At 37.5% G+C, this 20325-nt stretch overlaps 1 protein-coding gene across 2 annotated transcripts; it reads right to left on the bottom strand.

Moving 5' to 3' along the window:
- Positions 1-3362: 3362 nt before the first annotated feature.
- On the bottom strand, positions 3363-19610 carry LOC109096352 (M-phase phosphoprotein 8-like). 2 transcript variants are annotated; one of them, XM_042731345.1, is made up of 14 exons: positions 19263-19610; positions 12924-13073; positions 11760-12800; positions 11038-11128; positions 10472-10954; positions 9412-9534; positions 9157-9245; positions 8600-8740; positions 8396-8482; positions 7743-7897; positions 7466-7623; positions 7252-7376; positions 7065-7148; positions 3363-4625 (listed from the first exon to the last, which is right to left on the bottom strand). In XM_042731345.1, the coding sequence occupies exons 1-14, from the start codon at positions 19359-19361 to the stop codon at positions 4584-4586; spliced, it is 2868 nt and encodes a 955-aa protein (XP_042587279.1). In that variant the 5' UTR covers positions 19362-19610; the 3' UTR covers positions 3363-4583. The 2 variants fall into 2 exon arrangements, with proteins under 2 accessions (XP_042587279.1, XP_042587280.1); XM_042731346.1 differs by having other exon boundaries at positions 11760-12797; positions 19263-19608.
- Between the last annotated feature and the right edge of the window lie 715 nt (positions 19611-20325).

Here is a 20325-nt window from a genome sequence, read left to right as displayed (position 1 = left end):
AGCAAAATTGCTAAATGCCACTGAGTTTAGTTAGCTGTATTTATACACACTAAAGCACGAAACCATTGCATGTGCCAGATATGAAACATGCACATATTAATCAGAATTATATGATTTACCAGAATAACCCAGTTTATCTTAGTGTTTTCAGAAATGTTTGTTATATTTCCCTATATAAACTTTTGTACATGGACATTTTTAGTCCTTAAAGATGTTGGCTGGTAATCCAGTGTTTACTAGTTAGAAGACATCCAGTGAACTGGAAAATGTCAAAAATCCAGATTGTTTTTTTGTTGCTGCCGTTATAGCAGGGGTGTCCAGTCCTGCAGAATTTAGCTCCAACCCCAAGTAAACACACCTGAAGCAGTGAATTATGGTCTTGCTAGACATACTAATACTTCCAGGGAGGTATGCTGAGGCAAGTTGGAGCTAAACCCTCCAGGACTAAGTTTGGACACCCCTGCTTTACAGTATTCATTCATTCATTCATTCAAAAAACCTCATTGAGAATAAAAATCCTTTTTACAAGAGTGTCCTGGCAAGTGGCAGCAGCCAGCGTAGTACAAATACAAAGACAATAACAAGTAAATACATAAACACACTTTCACTCATCATATTCAAACAACAATACATATATATATATGTTAACCTGGGTCCTAAATCAATTTAAAAACAATGACAGACAGATTGCCTTTCTGCAAGGTCCTTTAACAAGCCTTTAAAAGAATAAAGTGAGACCAACTCCGTCAACTGTAGTTCATTCTGAAGCTGATTCCATGCAGATGGTGCTGTGAAATTAAAAGCATTTTGCCAAAGTCAATGCAGGCTTTAGGGACTGTCAATAAAAACAGATCCTGTGAACGCAAGTAATATGTTCCTACAGACCTCGGGAGAATGTAAGTGTTCAGATAAGGAGGAAGTAGTCCTAATACTGCTTTATAAATAAAAAAGATGCCAATGCATTCAACACTTAATGGAGAGGGAGAACCACTCGACCCGAGAATACAGCAAACAGTGATGAGTGTGAAATTTTAAGTTTGTGATGAATCTTAAGGCTCCATGAAACACCGTGTCCAAAGCATAAAGACACTGGGAGGTTGAATGCATATATAAAATATCACCATAGTCTAAGATAGACAAGAATGTTGCATTGACAAGTTGTTTTATTGCTTCAAAAGATAAATAAGACTTGATTCTAAAGAAAAAACTTAACTTTAACTTCAGTTTTTTTAACCAAATCTTGTACATGCAATGTAAAAGACAGTGATTGATCAATGGTAATGCCCTAGTATTTGTAATGTAACACTTCTTCAATATCCGTACCTGAAAGTGTACAAATGGTTTGGACATTGTTTTTAGTTGATTTTCCCAGAGTAAAAGTCATGACTTTAGTTTTTTTTAGAGTTTAGAACTCTAATTTTAAAGTAGCCAGATTATGTTGCAAGATATTAAAAGCAGATTGTAAATTTGTGATTGCTTGACCTAATGTGGACCCAGAACAGTAGAGAACAGTATCATCAGCATAGTAATGATAGTTTGTATTATTTATATTATTGCAGAGGTTGTTTATATAAATGCTAAGAAGAAGTGGCCCAAGGATTGAGCCTTGAGGCACCCCTTTTAAAATATTTAGGGAGGGAGAAGTAAGGCCATCTACTTGCACACATTGTGTTCTCCCTGTTAGGTAACTGTTGAACCATCCCACTGCTTGTTCTGATAGCCCAATCGAGGTAAGTCTTTGAAGAAGTATTTTATGGTCCACTGTGTCAAAAGCTTTTGACAAATCAATAAACAGTGCTGCACAGCACTGCTTATTGTCTAAGATTTTGACCAGATCATTTACAACTTTTGAGACAGCTTTTATTGTACTGTGTTGTTTCCTAAAACCAGATTGAAATTCATTCAGAATATTGTTATTAATTAAATAGTCTTTTAATTGCATGCTAATAACTGATTCCATTAGTTTAGTTAATACTGACAATTTAGAAATAGGCCTATAGTTATTTATGTTTGCAGGATCACCACTTTTGTGAAGGGGGAGAACATTGGCAGATTTCCAAATTGCTGGTACTTGATTTGTGGCTAAAGAAAGGTTAATTAAATATGTAACTGGAGTTGCTATCAAATCTGCAGGTATTTTTAGAAAATATGGTTCCAATTTGTCTGGACCTGATGATTTTTTTTGGATCTAGATCTTTCAAGGCCTTTCTTACTTCTGGTACAGTTACTGTCTTAAAAATTAAATAGTTGAGCTGACAATAAATGATCAACAGGACATGCAGTGGGAGAACCAGAAACTGGATTATGTAGTGTTTCATAAAGGGAACCAGCAGCAATGAAATGATTATTAAAACTATTTAAAATTTCGTTTTTGTCAATTATTTTTTTTGTCATCAACAACAATCCAAGATGGTACTCCTGTATCTGTTTTTGCCTCTGTTAATAATTTGATCATTTTCCATTACGGATTCATTTTGGCATTACGGATTTTTAAAGGACACAAATTACGTAAACGCCGAAATTTCAACCAGTCATACTTGAGCTTTGACTTTCTAGCTTGAGCCCAGGCTTGATTTCGCTCTAGAAGAAGGTCAGACAAATCATTGCTAAACCAAACATTATTTCGCCCTTTTACTCTATGTCTTTTGAGTGGGGCATGGTTATTTACCAGGTCTGTAAAACCATCATAAAAAAATGTTCAAGCATTTTCAACATCATCAATAAGACTAATTCTTCCCCAATCAAAATCATACAAATCATGTAAAAAGGCCTGCATTGAAAACTGCTTCATTGCCCTCTTAAAAATTATGTGCGGCCTTGTTTTAGGAATTTTTGTGTTCCTTACAGATGCTATAAGACAATGATCGCTAATATCATTTGCAAAAACAGAGGCACAAGAATATTTGTGTGGGGCATTTGTAAGCATAAGATCAATTAATGATGATTTTTCTGGATGTTTTAGGTTTGGTATACTTGTTTTACTATACTGAAGACCAGGGGCCTCCAAACACTGTCCTGCAGAGTTTTGCTCCAAACCCAATTAAACACACCTGAAGCAGCTAATCAAGGTTTTCAGACCTACTAGAAACTTCCAGGCAAGTGTGTTGGAGCTGGTTGGAGCTACACATTCGGCCCCCCTTGTGCAGGATTGGACATCCTTGCTGAAGACAGTTCTATCACATCCATCTCTAGTGCATATGTTGGCAATGAGCCATCTTTCCCATCTGAAACACAGTCTCATTTGTTCCACTGAATGTGTATATAAATTAAATTAGTGGGATGGAAGTCTCTAGTGCTGCACCAATTAAGAGAACAACTGTTTATTTATTGTTGCTATAGTAAATAGGAGAGAAGACAAAATATTGATTGTTATGGAAATATATGTACAGTTTATTTACTGTAGTCAAAAAAGGAAATGAATCAATGATCAGTCTTTCTCTCACTTACTAATAATACAATGACGGGACAAAGAGAGGTAGGCAACAGAATAAAAGAACGTCACTGTGCTTCAAAGCTCTTTCAAGATGAGCCCAGCTGTACATTCCAGATCTGGCTCTTAGTTCAGTCATTAATAACTTCACATAATGCTTGTGAAAACTACACTCATGTAATCTGTATGATCAGTACCAGGTGATGACCTGAGCTCATGTGCTGCATGTTGAACAGTTACTTAACTACACTCTAATGCAAAATCTAATAAGAAATTAAACTGAGCTGATGTACAACCTGCCTTACAACACATTGGTACATACATGAAAAGGGTCACGTTCTCTACTAATCAGTGTTAAAAGAACTTGTTCTACTGATCACTCCTACTTGGATGACTTCAATCTTCCTCCTCTCAATGCAAAAACAAATTAGCCCTTAAAATAGCTCACAACCCAAATGTATATATTCAAACATTTCTTTAACTATAATGGCTTCATTTTGTCCAATTTAGGATTCATGCCACTAGTTCATACCTTTTGAAAAACCATCGCATTCTCAGGAAACAAAATATGAAACCTTGTATTTTAAAGTACCCACTCTGGAGTTCAAAGTCACACTTGGGTCCAGTTTTGTCACAGTCCCACGAGCACAAAGCAAAAGGGAGACAAGAACTGTTCATTCGTTCCATCATTCACTCTGCACAAGCAATGAAGACAGAAGCACATCAGATGAGCGTGTGGTCAGGTTAAACAGAACGGAACATAAAAAAGAAAACAGTAGGTGAATCTGGAGTGATAAATTATTCTATTTAAAAGAGAAAAAAAATAAAAGGAGCACTTTACAAACAACATTTACAAATGACCTTCAGATACAAATCCATTTTGTCACATTTTCTGACCTTCATGTGTGATGCAGTTGCTATCCAAAATCAGACCTCCGGAAACTTAACCAAGCACGTATTAAAAGTCACATTAAGTTTTGACTGTTACCGTTACTGAACCGTTAGTACTACAGTCTTTCCCCAAAGTAAAACATAACCATTTCTAAACTGTCTCCTGCTCAGCATGTGTCAAGTGTAAAACTGTAAAAGTCTCAGTTTTTGGGGAGGCCGAGCTTCTGTGGTGACCTTTGACCCGGAAGGGAGGACTGTGGCATCACTGTAGTTGGACTCTGTATGCACAAATTAGCAGTTTAACCTGTGGAAAAAGTGAAACACACGTCCTAATTACTACATTTTATTTATCATAAGGCTTGCTTAGCTTAGTTTCCACTTTTCCATGACCTTTCCAATCTGAATTAATGAAGGATATTTAAAAATTAAATGAAAGAATCATTCAGAATGGATCATTAAAAAGAACTAAACAAAATGATTCTCTAATGAATCAGACACAATTTTTTATTCATTTTCCATGACTTTGAGGCAAAAAATAAATAAAACTGAAATTTTTCATTGAAGTAGCATAAGATCTTTTCTTCCATACTGATGTACAACTGAGGGAAACTGGTTATCAAAAAAGGAAAAAATGTAGGGCAGGTTCTTTCTGTCAATTGTTGTTTGGACGGAGGCACATCTGAATGCAATTAACTGGTCTAAATGATTAGAAATGTCAGTCTTTTCACTGAAAGGTCAAGTTGCGATATTTTTATTAAGAATTACCAGGTCAAAAAATGAAAATACAAGGATTAAATGTTCACAAAAAACTATCAATAACATGCATTTAAAAACTAGAATGTTCATTTTATGCTAAATTTAACATTCCCTGATATTTCCAAAGAACCATGGAAACCCAGTTAGCGACAAGTATCTCTTATTTTACAGAGCCCTATCTCAATTATTCACACTTGCTTTGGTGTAGGGCTGAACAATTATTCAAAATTAATATATTGAATATACTTTTTTTTTTTTCAATTTGTTGAAAAATTGATATTTTAATACACATTAGCAGTGTTTCCCATACATTGATTTATTTGTGGCTGTTGACTTCGTTGAATAAACATGAGCATTGCATGTTTAACCCTCTGGAGTCTAAGGGTATTTTTGGGGCCTGGAGAAGTTTTGTCATGCCCTGACATTTGTGCTTTTTTTCAGTTTCTTATAAATATCTAAATGGCTAAAGTCTAATCTCACTGTAATCAGCACAAACTGGGCTATAAAAATATGTGAAAAGCATGTATGTACATGATTGTGTTTTGAGAAAAAAAATGTTATGCGTGGTTAGTGAAAAACTAAAAATGTTAAATCACTTGAATAAGGCAATAAAACACATACAGAACATTGGTTCCCGGGACTTTTGAGAACTGGAGCTTGTAGCCTAGAATTTTTTTTTCTAAATGATGTGAAAATCATCTTGTTTACTCACTTACAGAAAACAATATATTGATTTAAATTTTCTAAGACACTTTTTGTTGGTAAAAGTCATATGCGAGTAGGCATCAACTATCATGAATTCACACCTGAGAAGACAAAGGCCTGCATAATGAGCTGCATAATGAGCCATTCAGTCAGCTGTCACTGAGAGGGATGAGTTACAAGAAAGAATGTGAGGACAAAATAATTGTGTATAATTTTATGTTTGTAGTTTATTTAGAATATATTTTATTATCCCACAACATAATTTAATATTCACTTGTGAGTGCAGTTAAACAGTTTATTAGGAACAATCAAAGCTGACTTTCAAACTGAATTTTTTGCATCATTACTCCAGTCACACAATCCTTCAGAAATCCTTTTAACAATCTGGTTTTGGAAAAAGTCTAACTAGTAAAATGTTTACACATTATGTGAAAACTAGTACAAGTACATAAATAAATAAATAAAAAGACATACTCATGTTTATGATCTCTGCTGAATAAAGTGCTTCATTCTTTTTTTCTGAGGAAATCCAAATCTCAAATCCTCAACCACATCACATCTTTTTGGGGTGAATTATGTCTTATTCCTCTCATCTCGAAGCAAACAGTAAAATAAAAAAACTTGAAGAACAATCTCGCTGCGTTGTCTTCTGTTGTGTGGGCGTATTCAAGCCGTGCGCTTCAGTGAAACATTATTATCTCAAAAGCGCGTTCAGCGCGGGGGCGTGGTCTCATTAGAAGATAATGAAGGGCGACGTGAAAAATGGACATTGCGTTGTTTTCATATGGATTACTTTATCACAGAATATTTGTTTTCAGCAGCACTTGTTTAGTTTAAAAGTAGACATGTCAGGCTTTCTATAGATATATCTCTCATGTCTCTGTGTTGAGTATTCACTGAGTTACAGTTCATTTTAATGACGCGTTTGTAAATGAAGATCAGCGCAGACAAAGGCTGCAGACAGCACTCCTTGTTTGTTATCTTTATTTTATAAGTGCACAAAGTTTTGTTGTTATTATGTCTGTATACAAAAAAAAAGTAAACCCTTTACAGATTCGATTGATGTATTGCTATTATCTGTACGATCAAAACTGAAAGTGTAATTTAAGTTCTTTTCGGTGTTATCAGGAGAAAATACCCCAAAACGCGTATATGCATTAATCGACTCCAGAGGGTTAAAAATCAAAACCTGGCGTGCCCTACTTTAGTGCATGTTTAGGCATTTATAAAGCAGTATTTAAACCATCTCATATAAATAATAATGTGTGACAGTCCCAGGTACCTTTGCTGTGGGCGACTCTGCCAGACGGATGAACAGTTTGTTGGTTCCCTGAACAGGACTGAAAGAGTATATGAAATGGCTGTCCTGTAGGGGGAGCAGCACGCAGAGTGTGAGAGACTGAAGACATTCAACAGAACAAAGAGACAATACATTTGAATAAGGATCGATTGTGACATCAGTGTCTTACCAAGAAGATGGGCAGCTGAAACTTATCATTCAGGACGACAGCATGGACACTACAGGGACCGCAGAGTCTAGCTGTGATCTCATTAAGGAAGTTTGCATGGAAGATAAAAAGCAGGATGCCAGATCCTGAGACAGAAAGCACAATAATGGCACACTAATTGGGAAAATAAAACTGCAGTAATTGAGAACAGAAGAATTTGAAGCCAGTATTCTACCTTCTGCGGGTGTGTGTTGAGGGGGTTTGTAGTTGAATTCCAGTGAAAAATCTGGTCCCTCGCACAATCTGTGGCAAGCCAAAGGGAATACAGGTTCTAGCAGGGCCAGCCGCGTTTCAAAATAAGCTCTGATTGTCTCCTCCGCCACAGTTGATAACCTACAAGATGCATTTGACATATGCCCTTTATTTTAATAGTGAAATTTTTATCCTGCACGTGTTCTATATATTTAAATATATGTGAAGGTGTTTGATTAATGCAGCAATTAAACACTCACGTTTGCATATGGTCTTTGATGAGATCATACACCATCAAATTGTTGCTAAGTTTGGCATAGTGCAAGGCAGTGTTCTTGTGTTTAGACAAGATGTTGCAGTCAGCGCCATATTCCAACAGGAGGCGAACCACATCTGCATTGCCCCGCTTACAAGCTAGAAAGAATAATTCAACAATCAGCACTCAGTACATACCAAATGTTATAACCTAAAAGTGCAAACTGTCTGATAGCTACAGAATAATTAATCACAGTTTTCAAAAAAATATAAGGCAACACAACTGTTTTCAACATTGATAAATGTTTCTCGAGCAGCAACTCTGCATATTTGAATGACTTCTGAAGGATCATGTGACACTGAAGATTGGAGTAATGACTGCGGAAAATTCAGCTTTGCATCATAGGAATAAGATATAATTAAAAGTTATTTTAAAGTGTAATAATATTTCATATTATAACTATTTTTACTGTATTTTTGATCAAATACATGCAGTTCGATGAGCTTAAAAGTAGTTTTTTTCCTTTTAAAAACATTTTTAACATTATGCTAATAAACCCACACATCTGAATGATAGAGTATCAATCATGGGGTTATTAACAAACCAGTTTCTGTTTGTAGAGATCTAACTCCCAGGTCAATATAACACCCTTCTCACCTTCATGAGAGCCGTTTCTCCTGCCCGAGTTTGGGCATTTACAGATGCTCCTGCCTCTAGGAGAATGGCCACTGTTGTCAAGAAGTTCTGCACCAAACAGAACAGTGAGTTATTAAAAAAATATGCTAATACTCTCTTGCATTAATGATTGAAGTGAAAATAGTCATCAAAAGAGTTCCAAAACAGAGCAGTGTTGTTCTGCACCTTTTCAGCAGCATGCATCAGGGCAGTGGTGCCATTCTTCTGTCTAGCGTTGACCTTCACTCCTTTCTTAATGAGCAGCCTGAGGACATCATCCTGACCGCCTGCAGCAGCCAGCAGTGTTAAGGACATGCCGCTAGAGTCCTGCAGGTGGCAGCACAAACACAAAACATTCAAAGATGTTCACATGGCACCCTCCCAAACAGCACTAAAACTAAGGGATCACGGTATGGCAGCCCTGCAAAAGGTCCAGATAGTCTCTGCTAGTAAATGCTCTAATTACACCATATTGATACAAAAAGTATGTTTTTCTTTATTGATTCAATACAAATATTTAATTACATTATATTAGATGTTATAACAAATGTTAACAGATAATGTTCTGCAGGTACTATAGACAAGTATGTTTGACTGAAACCACTGACTCAGTAATGGTTAATCTATGATGAACAACAGCAACATGACCCAGGTCTCTGATGGGTGATTAATAAAGATTCAAGACAGAGACAGGCAGAGAGGAAAAAAAAAGGGGCAGAGCGAAAAGGTATTAAGTAACATACCTCCTGGTCCAGATTGTAGTCCTCTTTGGAACTAAGGGCACGTTTTACTGCCAAGTAATTCCCATTCTTCACTGCTTCTCGCAGCTCAGCTGAAAGTTACATGGTAAGCAGAGCAAGGGAGAAGAGGAGAGGAAAATGATGAAGAAAACTTAAATCAACTGAAAACTGAAATGTTACAATAAATGAAAGATGGGCCTGAAGTATGCCATTCAGGAGGGATTTGTGCTGTAGTTTTTCTGTGCTGGTATCACTCACCGGGAGTTAAGGCCAGCGGAGAGAGATTCTCATCCTCTCCATTCAAGTGTTTTTGAAAGTCCTCCAGTGTCATCCAGTCCAGCTTGAGCTCCACCCCAAGATTAAGAGATGGCGGTCCCCTGTCTGTCACACAGAAACACTCTAATTAGCATCCAGGGACTCAAAAACCACTTGGGTTCCCCACTGTATCAGCTACTATATGCATAGCCTATAATACATATATAATAGAAAAATGCCAATTGAGCAAATAGGATGTGCTCTTCTGTTTGAAAACGGCTACTGATCTGGGGCAAAAAAAAAAAAACCCATCAAATTGCAATTTTCTGAAAAATATAGTTATTGCAATTTAAAAACCTAGTTTGCTGTGCTTGTTTGTAGGCTTGAAAATTGGCCGAAAATGAAAATTTTATCTCCATTTAAATATTACTATATATAAATATATTTTATTTTATTTCCATCATGATTATTTTAAATAAATAAATAAATAAACAGAAGAAATAAGAAAAATTATGATTGTAAAATCTGTTATTTAAGAGTATAAGAAAAATATTACATACATTACAAATATTACATAAAATATAACATCATAAACATCATCATTGTCATCATGGGTGGGCTTAGTTTTGTAATTTTTACATGTTAAACCATCAAGCTTTAATTTTAAGCTTTTCTTTTGTTGACACTCTGTTGACACTTATTAAATTTTGTTGATAAGCACTTTTCATTACAAGTATGTAAAGATGGTTGGAGCTTGTCGTGTTTTGAAATGCGCATTATCATCAATCCAAACTCAGAGCAGAAGCAGAGACTCTGAGACACCGAAAACACCAGATCATGAGCTGCTCACATGTAAAAGAACACAATGCCACCCTTCACTCTAAAACACACTGCGCATATTTAATTAAATCACAACCTTTGCAGTTTAATAATCTCACTAAAATCGATAATCAGGATTTTAGCTTTATTTCAATTAACCGTGCATCCCTAGTGCAAATGAACAGAATGCGGGTGTCTCAAGACATGTTTTCAAAAGTTGAATCTCTTTTTGGCAAATACAAACCAGGAGTTTTGTCTGAGCGCTCCATGGTCTCCTGAGATTCCTGATTGTCATCGCAGGCAGTGAAGACCCGTGATTCACTGTCATCCCTCTTTCTCCTCTTCTTGTCCTTCCACCTGGAGTCTTCTGTTGAGTCAGGAGACGCTATTGACTCAGTCATGGACTTCCTTTCCAGCCGCTCTTGCCGGGCCTCCTCGGCAAGCCTCTGTGCCTCCTCCATGCGTGCTTTTCTCTCCCGTTGGGCTTCCTCTATTCTCTCTTTCTTCTTTCTCTCCTCTTCTTCAATCCTTTCTTTCCTCTTTCTCTCCTCTTCTTCCAACTTTTCTTTCCTCTTCCTTTGCTCTTCCTCTCTCTGCTCTCGTTGTAATTCCTCCTTAGACTTGGGGGCCGGCTCGTCTGATTTATCACTTTTCTCCATCTCAGATGCTCCCTTCTCCTGTTTCTCATCGATCTCCATAGAGACGGGACTCTGACCAGGTCGAGGCACTGGTAGGAGAAGAATGTAGTGGTTAATCAAACAAAAAACGCAAGACCATTCAAAATTTAAATGAGCTACAAATTTATTTTACCATCTTTTGCCTTCTCAGTCCTGTCTGAATCAGGTTTCCGTGCAGGAGACTGCTTTGACAATTTCGATTTCTTGTCATTTTTCCCGGCACCCTGTAAAACAGGTGGAAAAAAAGTCACAAATATAAAACTTAAATATTTTGAAGGCAAAAAATCATTCATGTCCGTAACAAAAAATATGAATACTTAATCATTGAATTGGTTGCAGTAAGATATGTAAAGAAATTAATACTTTTATTTAATGAGTACACATTAAATTAATCAAAAGTGACATTAAATATAAAGACTGATGATAAAAAAAAAAACTATTTCCACAAAAAAATATTAAGGAGCACAAATGTGTTCAAAACTGATAAGAAATAAGCATCAAACCATATTAGAATGATTTCTGAAGGATCATGTGACACTGAAGACTGGATAACTGTTGAAAATTCAACTACAGGAATAAATTACATTTTAAAATATATTCAAATAGAAAACAGGTGAGAAAACTTATTTGAAATAAACTGTAATAATGATTCACAATATAGTTATATTTTTTAATTGTACAATTTTTGCTGCATTTTGGTCAAATAACACTTAGTGAGATTAAGAGACTTTTTTCTTTGAATTAGCATAATAACAATCTGGTACTAGTTGTTTTAACAGGTGTAGTACCTTATAACAAAAATGCCAAATAAACGAAAGCAAGAGAATGGTTTACATCAGAGTTTTAGACCTGTACCTTTGGAGTTGCATTCTTGTTCTGGTCTGCTTGTCTCCTTGGTACACGATCTTTTGCTTCACAGTTCAACAGGAACTTCTCAAACAAGTTAGAGACACCTCCCTTCTCACCAGTTTCTTCCTTCGGCTCCTCCTCTTTGGGCTTGATGGGGGCTGTTGATGCTGTGGAGGATGAGGAGGAGGAAAATGCAGATGAGAGCTTCTGAGAAGATGGGGCTGCTTCCTGCCCTTTGCTTTTAACCTTTGACTTGGGTGCGGACGTAGCTGCCCCCGTGTCACTGGAGTCGGGCTCCTCCTCGCTGCGAGAAGACTTGCTAGTGCTCTTGCTACTAGTTAGGCTCTTGTGCTTGCTTGCACCACTTTCTTTAGGTGTGGCTGTTGAAACCTCTACTTTTTTAGGCTTCTTCTCTTGAATCAGGTCTTTAAAACCTTGCAGCTTCAGGTCAGACTTGGCCTTTTTCTGCTTGGCCTGCTTGAGATCACCTCCACTCTCACTTCTCGCAGATTTGTCTGTGGTTTTTGCTGTTGTGGTTTTGAAGGAATCATTTGTTTCTGTGTTCGTCGTATCATCCGTGTGGGACTCAGAGGGCACGTCGCTCTTCTCATCCTCTTCATCTGAAGTATCGATCTCTTTTTTTGACTTTACTTTCTTTTTCTTGCCGTCCTCTCCACTCTCTTTCTTCTGCTTTCCTCCTTCTTTATGTTTGTCAAGTTTCTTTTGTTTCTTAGGAGTAACTGGGGCATCGTCCTCATCAGATTCAATGAGCCTCTTCTTTGTGTCTTTTTTAGGAGGTGCAGGGGAAGGATCCCTGCTCTCCACCTCCTCCTCATCAGACTCAGGGGCAGGCAGAGGCTTATCTTCCCACCATTTCTCCTTCTTTTTCTTCTTCTTCTTTTCCTTCACAGGCATCTCATCATCTGATTCCTCCACTTTCTTCTTTTTCTTCTTCTTCTTCTTTTTTACAGGTGATTCTTTGTGTTTTTCTTTATCACTGTCACTCTCAGAATCAGCATCGAACAGATCACTCTTCATGGGCAGCTTCTAGGTACAATGGAGAACAATCAATATTCACAAAGACTGCATAAAGTAAACCAGATATTGCTTTGGCTGTACAAGCTCTTAGAAAAAATGCAATCATGTGAACACACATTTAAACAGTCTCACCATGCCAGTTTCCTTCTTTGGCTTTATCTCAGACAGGGCCTTCTTGTAGGCAAGCAACACCTCCCTGCAGTCGTCCAAGTGTGCCTCAGGCTCCCAGGTGTCATCGTCCGATGAATAGTTCTTCCATCGCACCCGGTACAGCACCACTCCCTGTAAAAATGTCAGAGGTCAAAGATCATGGCCTGCCAGAGGGATATCCAGAGGTATGTAAATACATGTTGACAGTAGGGGTGGGAAAAAAAAAAAAAATTGATGCATCGCAATTCTCTCTCCAATGATTCTGGTTTGATTCTGAGAATTTCAGAATCGATTCTGAGCTTAGTTTTTAACCAGATGCGCGATGACGCTGAGTTTACTTTAGAAACACCTGTACCCTGCTTGCTTCCAATTCCTCACACACATACTCCACTCTAACCATCCGTAAAATAATCTTACATAAAGTTCGGAAAGTTTGAAGTGAATTACAAGGACATTCACCGGCATCATTGCACAGGATGCGCTGTGAGAGACGCGCGCTTTGTTTGATGTTACACTTGAAGTGTGCGGTCTCGCACATCGGTATTTTACTTTTGAATGTTCTGGGAATTCATAATTTATGTGGTTTGGAATGCAGTGGACTTATATATTTAAAATATGAACCTCACTAACAGAAGGCTGCTTTCAATTTCAAATGCTGACACACGCTTTGTTTGTGAAGACTGCTCGAGCATGCGGCTGAGCGCAACTAAATGTAAGTGGTTTAATGCACATGGCGCTCAAAATGGTTTTATGACGCAAAATTAATGTAAACACAGGCAGTTATTAGGGTTGCAACCCGTCACTTAAATTATGAAATCGTCCAGTATTTAAAGGTAAAATTATGTGTCCCATATCAAAGCAATATGGGACGTGATTTGTCCCGTATTTGACAAAGGCCAACACATATTTGAATAAACAAAGTATTTTGCACTGTTTATAATACTAATAGCAATTATAATGAAATACATTTCATAAGTAGGCTATTAGAGAAGCTCATTTGCCTGTGATTTTGGCGTCTTTGTTTCCATAGCGACGGAGTCTCCAGAATGCGCACCGTTAAAGGCCTTTTCCACGAGCGCAGCATGCGGTAAACAAACCTGCGTGGTTTAAAACATCTAGCAGCTCACATCTGTCCTTGGAACACAAGACTCTCCAAATGCAGGGCTGAACGGGAAAGTTATCAATGTGTATGTCAAGTAACTAAACGTCACTGGGTAACACATTTGCATAATCCCCGCCTGCCCACGAAATACAAACAGAGTCTGACCTGCCCACAAACACTTCCGCTAGTTAGTGTGTTTACATGATGTTGAGAAGACGCTGTGTTCACGGATACCACAGAAATACAATTCAAACCTTTTGTTTTGTGCATGTGATTTTACCAAGGACTGCTTCTCTATTCTTGGCTTTTATCTTCGTTGGCTTCTAATCTTCTTAAATTGGACTAACAAGCTCTCCGAACCACAACCTGCAAGTAGTATGAATGATACCTTATGTGTACATTTTCAATTAAGTGCTCAAAATATCAAGTTTTTGTGCTAATATGTGATGTATACCTAGTGCAGCTTAAGGTTTCCAGGTCAAGCATATTACTTAAGTAGTTCTGATAATTCGCTGTGAACCTACTATTTCCTAATAATGTGTCAATTATTGTAAACTCATGTTATTCTAATTACTTTGTTTAATAATAAAGAATGTAGTGTAGCACACAGACTTTATAATCATTGTGAAATTGCTGTTTATTTTGCTGTCTTTATAATAAGAACAGATTGGAGCACTATATTATTGCTTTATGTAAAGGTGCTTTGTCAATGGTAGTGCTGGCTAACTGGCTCAAGGACTCCTCTTTGTGCCAATTACAACAGGTTTGGCCAGCTGACCAATCAGAATAGAGTAGGCTTATGGAAGGGAGGAGTTTGCTCCGAACTTGCTAGGAATGAATCATTTTGGAATCATTGGCAAATGAGTCTGATATTAAATGTATATTCTGAGAAAATTACAATGTTTTCTGACCTTAGCTGCATTTAAGCCTGTTGTAGGAGACTCCAACACAATATTAGGACAATTTAAAATACCATATGACCTGCTCTTTAAACATACAAATAAGAAATGTTGGGGAAAATGCAATGATAGCTTTAAATATGAAACCAAACCAGTAGGTGGCGGCAACATTTAGTCCTTCATTCAACAGATTTGTTAAAACGGCTGATTCATTAAGACTACTGTCTTTTTGAATGGGTTACTGAATCATTGACTCACTTGATTCATTCAGTAACAAAACACGGCTCTGTTGCTCGGAAACACAAAACAGTTCTGCTATGGAATTGATTGCAAATATTTTCATCAGCCAAATTGAGCAAAAACAGCCAATAGTGTGTCTAAACTGTAAGTCACTTAATATAACTTGTTAACTTATTGAACTACTATTGTATAAAATCACACATTTCAATCGTGTTGAAACATTTTGTTCGTGCAATGCTGCGTACCTAAATCATATATTATAATTGTTTTTTTGTTTTTTACTACTGCAGTATGTATCTATTAGTTTCTGTGAGTGGTGTTGTGCTCATTTGTTTTGTTGTCTGCACGAGTCTCTCTCACACACTCACTCAGGCTGCGCGAGCCTTATCTGGTACGACACAAATACATTATCAATCCCGGCTCGGAACCGGAAGACTGACCGGCTGGTCACCGGTCTGGGCCGATCATTTGGAAAACCGGCTAATTCCGGTCTATCGGTGCATCTCTAATAAAAATACTACTAAGGCTGTAGTGTCAGACGTCTACCTCACATTATGACTAGTGTGATGCACTACATGAGAGAACGATGAGAAGAGTGTTTATAGGCGGCATTAAGGCAGTAATTAATGCTTAGCAGACACATCCCAAGCATCACAGGTTAGTTTCAAAGGGAAGTTCATTATCTGCTGCGTTGCTAAGTAACAAACACAGCTGATTCCCTGCTCCTCTTATTTCCTGTGACTCTATCTGGAGTAGGGCTGCACGATTAATTGCATGCGATTGTCATGTTTATTGTTTATTCAAATGGAGCGGCACTTACTACACAGAGCCGTAGTTCACTGACCAGCTACGCAATATCGCGTCATAATCACAGATGAATTGCATTCGGTTATGAATGCGATATTGCGTATTTTATGAGATATTGAGATACGCATGACAATCGCATGCGATTAATCGTGTAGCCCTAATCTGGAGGATTAATAATAGCTTTGACATTCAACAGAGTGGATGGGATCTCTTTCCTCTTTTACATCTACCAGTTTCAAGACATTGGCAACCAACTTAGCGTACTTTTATAGCTGTTATATGTTAACCCAAATCTGTCTTTGTCTTAAAGTGTGAGATACTGCTTGTATGTTCACACCTATTTCAAGAGCCTTGGTGGAGCCAGTGCTAGTTTCCTGTACAACTCCCTCTGTGCACGAACAAGCAACAGTGAGAAGCGGTTAATCACTGTATTTATGTAAACAAGCGAGTTAAAGACATGTGTGTGTGCCAAAGCGCAGTAGTCTAGTAAGCACAGGCTGTCAGTTGATCTGAGAGTAGTTGTTACTGGCTCACAGCCATCACTGACTGTCTCGTGTTGCAGTCAGTATGAATGGACACTACTTGGATAAAGTCGTGACGGACGCTGAGACTGACATACAGATAGAAATATTTCTCATTCAGAAAGCTGTATATTATAACAGTCTTCTTGCAAGGTCACAAATGAACAAGGTCTCAATACAAGAATACCACTGGGAATGACCAAAATGTATCAGATATTCAAAATGTGAGGGCAAACAAATGACTCATTTTTCTATGTAATCAAATATTAATCTAATTAAGGGTTTAATGCCAATGACGACATAACATAGTGATTAAAATTGGTATTTGCTTTCTCAGAGTTGATTGCTGTTAAACATACACTACTTTTCAAAAGGCGTCTGTAAGATTTTTTTTCTCTTATGCTCAATTAAGCTGCATTTATTTGATAAACAAAATACAAATACAAATATTATTACAATTGTCAGTTTTCTATTTTAATATATTCTAAGATGTCATTTATTCCTGTGCTGGCAAAGCTGAATTTTCAGCAAACCATTACTCCATTATTCAGCATCTCATGATCCTTCAGAAATCGTTATATGATTATGATTTCACTATAAAGTGCTGATTTGGTGTTAAGAAACATTTCTTATTATAATTAGTGTTGGGTTTACAGTTGTGCTGCTTAATATTTGTGAAAACCGTGATACATTCTCTACATTCTTTTTGATCTTACTGACGATATACATCTGAATAGTATTGCATATTTAAAAAAAAAAAAAATTGGGAAAAAAGTTAAATATTGTTGCACAAAAGCTTAAAATATGACATTAGGCTCTATGTATCTAAATGACTTTAAAAAGCAAATTTAGTTTAAGTCTAGACAATATTATAAGACCCACTGAGGAAGATACTCTCACATTCAAATACACCCAGTCACCTCACACATTACAGATACCGCAAATCAATGACTGCAGTACATCTGACTAGTTCAAAGGGCACTGAGCACTACAAAATTAGATTTTACATGCCTTGTGTGTTAACTGTCCTCTAAACACTGACCTCCTCAATACAATTTACCAAGGCTTATCAATCTCCACCAACAGAGATTCAGCTACAACTGAGCTGTCTGTAATTTTCTTCTATCACTATACCTTGTCAGATAAACTTTTTTTCCCTACTCACTCCACTTCTTCATTATCTGTCTTCCTTTTCCTCAGGGGAAGTCATGGCCTAATGGTTAGAGAGTTTGACTCCTAACCCTAAGGTTAAGGGTTCGAGTCTCGGGCTGGCAATACCATGACTGAGGTGCCCTTGAGTAAGGCACTGAACCCCCAACTGCTTCCCGGGCGCCGCAGCATAAATGGGTGCCCACTGCTCCAGGTGTGTGTTCACTGCTGTGTGTGTGCACTTTGGATGGGTTAAATGCAGATCACGAATTCTGAGTATGGGTCACCATACTTGACTGTATGTCACGTCACTTTAAGTTATTTAATAACAAACCTCCCATTGTCACTAACACCTGTTCTTCGAGTATTAATGATGCACAGTTCCACAAACACACACACACACACATGCCCTTGTGATATTTCTAGATTAGACGCTGCTGAATGTAGCTTCACCAAAATAAACTGAATCAGTCTGGCATGAAGGGATCGGTCATTCTTGCATTTAACACAGCTGGGGAAACCGTATTAAAACAGTCTCCCAGAATTTATTCAGTCAGCATTTCACATCTGCTCAGGCAACCCATGATCTCCAGACTTGAAATTGAAGAAAGTGGTCTGTAATGTGATATTTCCCTCTCTCTCTTTATGAGAGCCCAAGAGACCTTTGCATAAAGCACCTAGACAGGAACAGGGAAACACAGACTCCAAACAGATCCCAATCACATCTCCAATAACGTTACACACTTCCACAGACCAAATCCATGTCTAAAACGGCTCCCTACAGTACAGCAACGCTATTTAAGTGCTGTAACTATATATTAAAATAATCTAAACTAATGAAAATAAATATTCTATTCTAATGAAGATAAATGATTTAAAGCAAAATGCTGAATCGGTGGTACTCATTCCCGTCAGTAGGACCATGCATGAAGGGCTAAGACAAACGCGATTCATCTGTCACGCATTAGATGTTAGTAAGAGATTTATTTTTTATTTTTTTTTTAGTTTACACTTGAGAACATGCATGTTGTGTGATCAGAAGCATGCGCATAAGATTAGGTCATCCATAAGTCTCTGTTTTCTATTAATTTCTATCCAAAGAGACCTAATACTGTGCTGTTCCAGATATAATAGCGCGTATATAGATGATGTAAACAAGGGTGCACATAAACCCTTGAATGACTGTCACTGCTGCTAACACTGTTCAGCTCTATAAAACGCCACTGATAACGTTAGTGTTCGGCACCCATTTTGGCCGTGGACTGATTTAGCACGGGGTTTAAAGTGTAAATGTATCTAGATTTTAAGCCGATTTGATGTAAGCAACAAGAGCCGTTGACACTGAATTTGACTCGCGCCTTCGCTCGTGGCTCAACCTGAGCTAACCGTCAGAAAGTTACAACGAGTGAATACAGCCTCTCTGCTCTGCGGGAAGTTGGTGTTTTAATGCGAACATGCCGTAAAATCACCCTTCGGACTAGTTCTTTGGCCTTATCCTATGAATTATACACGTGTGTGCAGTATTTATAACGGACAGTAATAGCAACATGCTACGTCGCTAGCAAAGATGGCATCCGCAGCTCTGCCACAAACACACTCTCACCTCCTCCACTCGCATGTCAATAATCCTCTCCACTTCATATACATCTTCTTCATCCTGTTCGCTGTCTCCAGGCTCCGCTCTCTCGGCTCCGGAAGCCATTTATGCTTTAACTAAGCAAAATATTGACGCTATGTATAGATGCGTGCTAATAGCATGAAGGCCGCACGGCAGCCGAAGTATTGCACATACACACACGGATACAGCAGCAGCAGCAGAGCACTGTCGGTGATAGTACTCGGTCGGTGTTGCCAGATCGCGCAAGAAACACGCGCAATGTGTCCTGGAAAAACCACCCACAAGGTCGCGTGTGGTGAGCGGACGTGGCAACATGAGGAGTACTCTAACAGGAGGAGGATCCCTCTGTGTGTGTGTGTGTGTGTGTGTGTGTGTGTGTGTGTGTGTGTGTGTGTGTGTGTGTGTGTGTGTGTGTAAACGGTGACAGATGATATGACTGGGGTTATCTTCTCCCACTGCTAAATATATCACAGGCGACAAAAAGTCAACTAGAAAAATGGGGTGAATTGACTTCCGCTAAAGTAAATCTTTTGACTTTTCAAGATGTTAAACATTTAAAATAAATATTTCAATTACATTATAAATGAAATCAAATATATTATATTATAATTATATTATATTATAAATGAAATCAAATATAAGTTATTAGGCTTTTTTAAAAGCCTAATAACTTAAAATAATGTATTTGTTTGTAAATAAAATAGCATTTTCGGTATCACTTTTTAGTAAGGGGACCAGTAGCCTACTTTTACAAATTCAACACGTTTGACTTTCATAGTTAAAATGTATTTGTATAGATTAATAATAAGTTTATGCATTATGAGCCAATTCATGTTATTCATTAAAAGATGCATATGGATCCACAGCACTTAAATGCATAAATGTTTATGCATAGATGAAATTGGCTTTTTTTTTATTATTTTATAAGTAGGCCTACTTATTTACAGCTAATTTAGAATTTATTGTTTATTTAATTTTATATGAAATGCTCATAATTTTTTTTTTTATTTATTTATATAATTGCTAGTTGTAGCCTTGAATCAACTGA

This window comes from Cyprinus carpio, chromosome B9, assembly GCF_018340385.1.
Source record: "Cyprinus carpio isolate SPL01 chromosome B9, ASM1834038v1, whole genome shotgun sequence".
Taxonomy (NCBI): domain Eukaryota; kingdom Metazoa; phylum Chordata; class Actinopteri; order Cypriniformes; family Cyprinidae; genus Cyprinus; species Cyprinus carpio.
This window is presented reverse-complemented; position numbering and strand designations above follow the sequence as displayed.

What these genes read in the sequence shown, in the direction of transcription:
- LOC109096352 (XM_042731345.1), bottom strand. Translation starts at nt 19,361, where the DNA reads ATGGCTTCCGGAGCCGAGAGAGCGGAGCCTGGAGACAGCGAACAGGAT. An exon ending in GACTGAGAAGGCAAAAGATG is followed by an intron (nt 10,955 to 11,037) that starts GTAAAATAAATT and finishes TTCTCCTACCAG; the next exon opens with TGCCTCGACCTGGTCAGAGT. An exon ending in TGATGCATGCTGCTGAAAAG is followed by an intron (nt 8,483 to 8,599) that starts GTGCAGAACAAC and finishes TGTTTGGTGCAG; the next exon opens with AACTTCTTGACAACAGTGGC.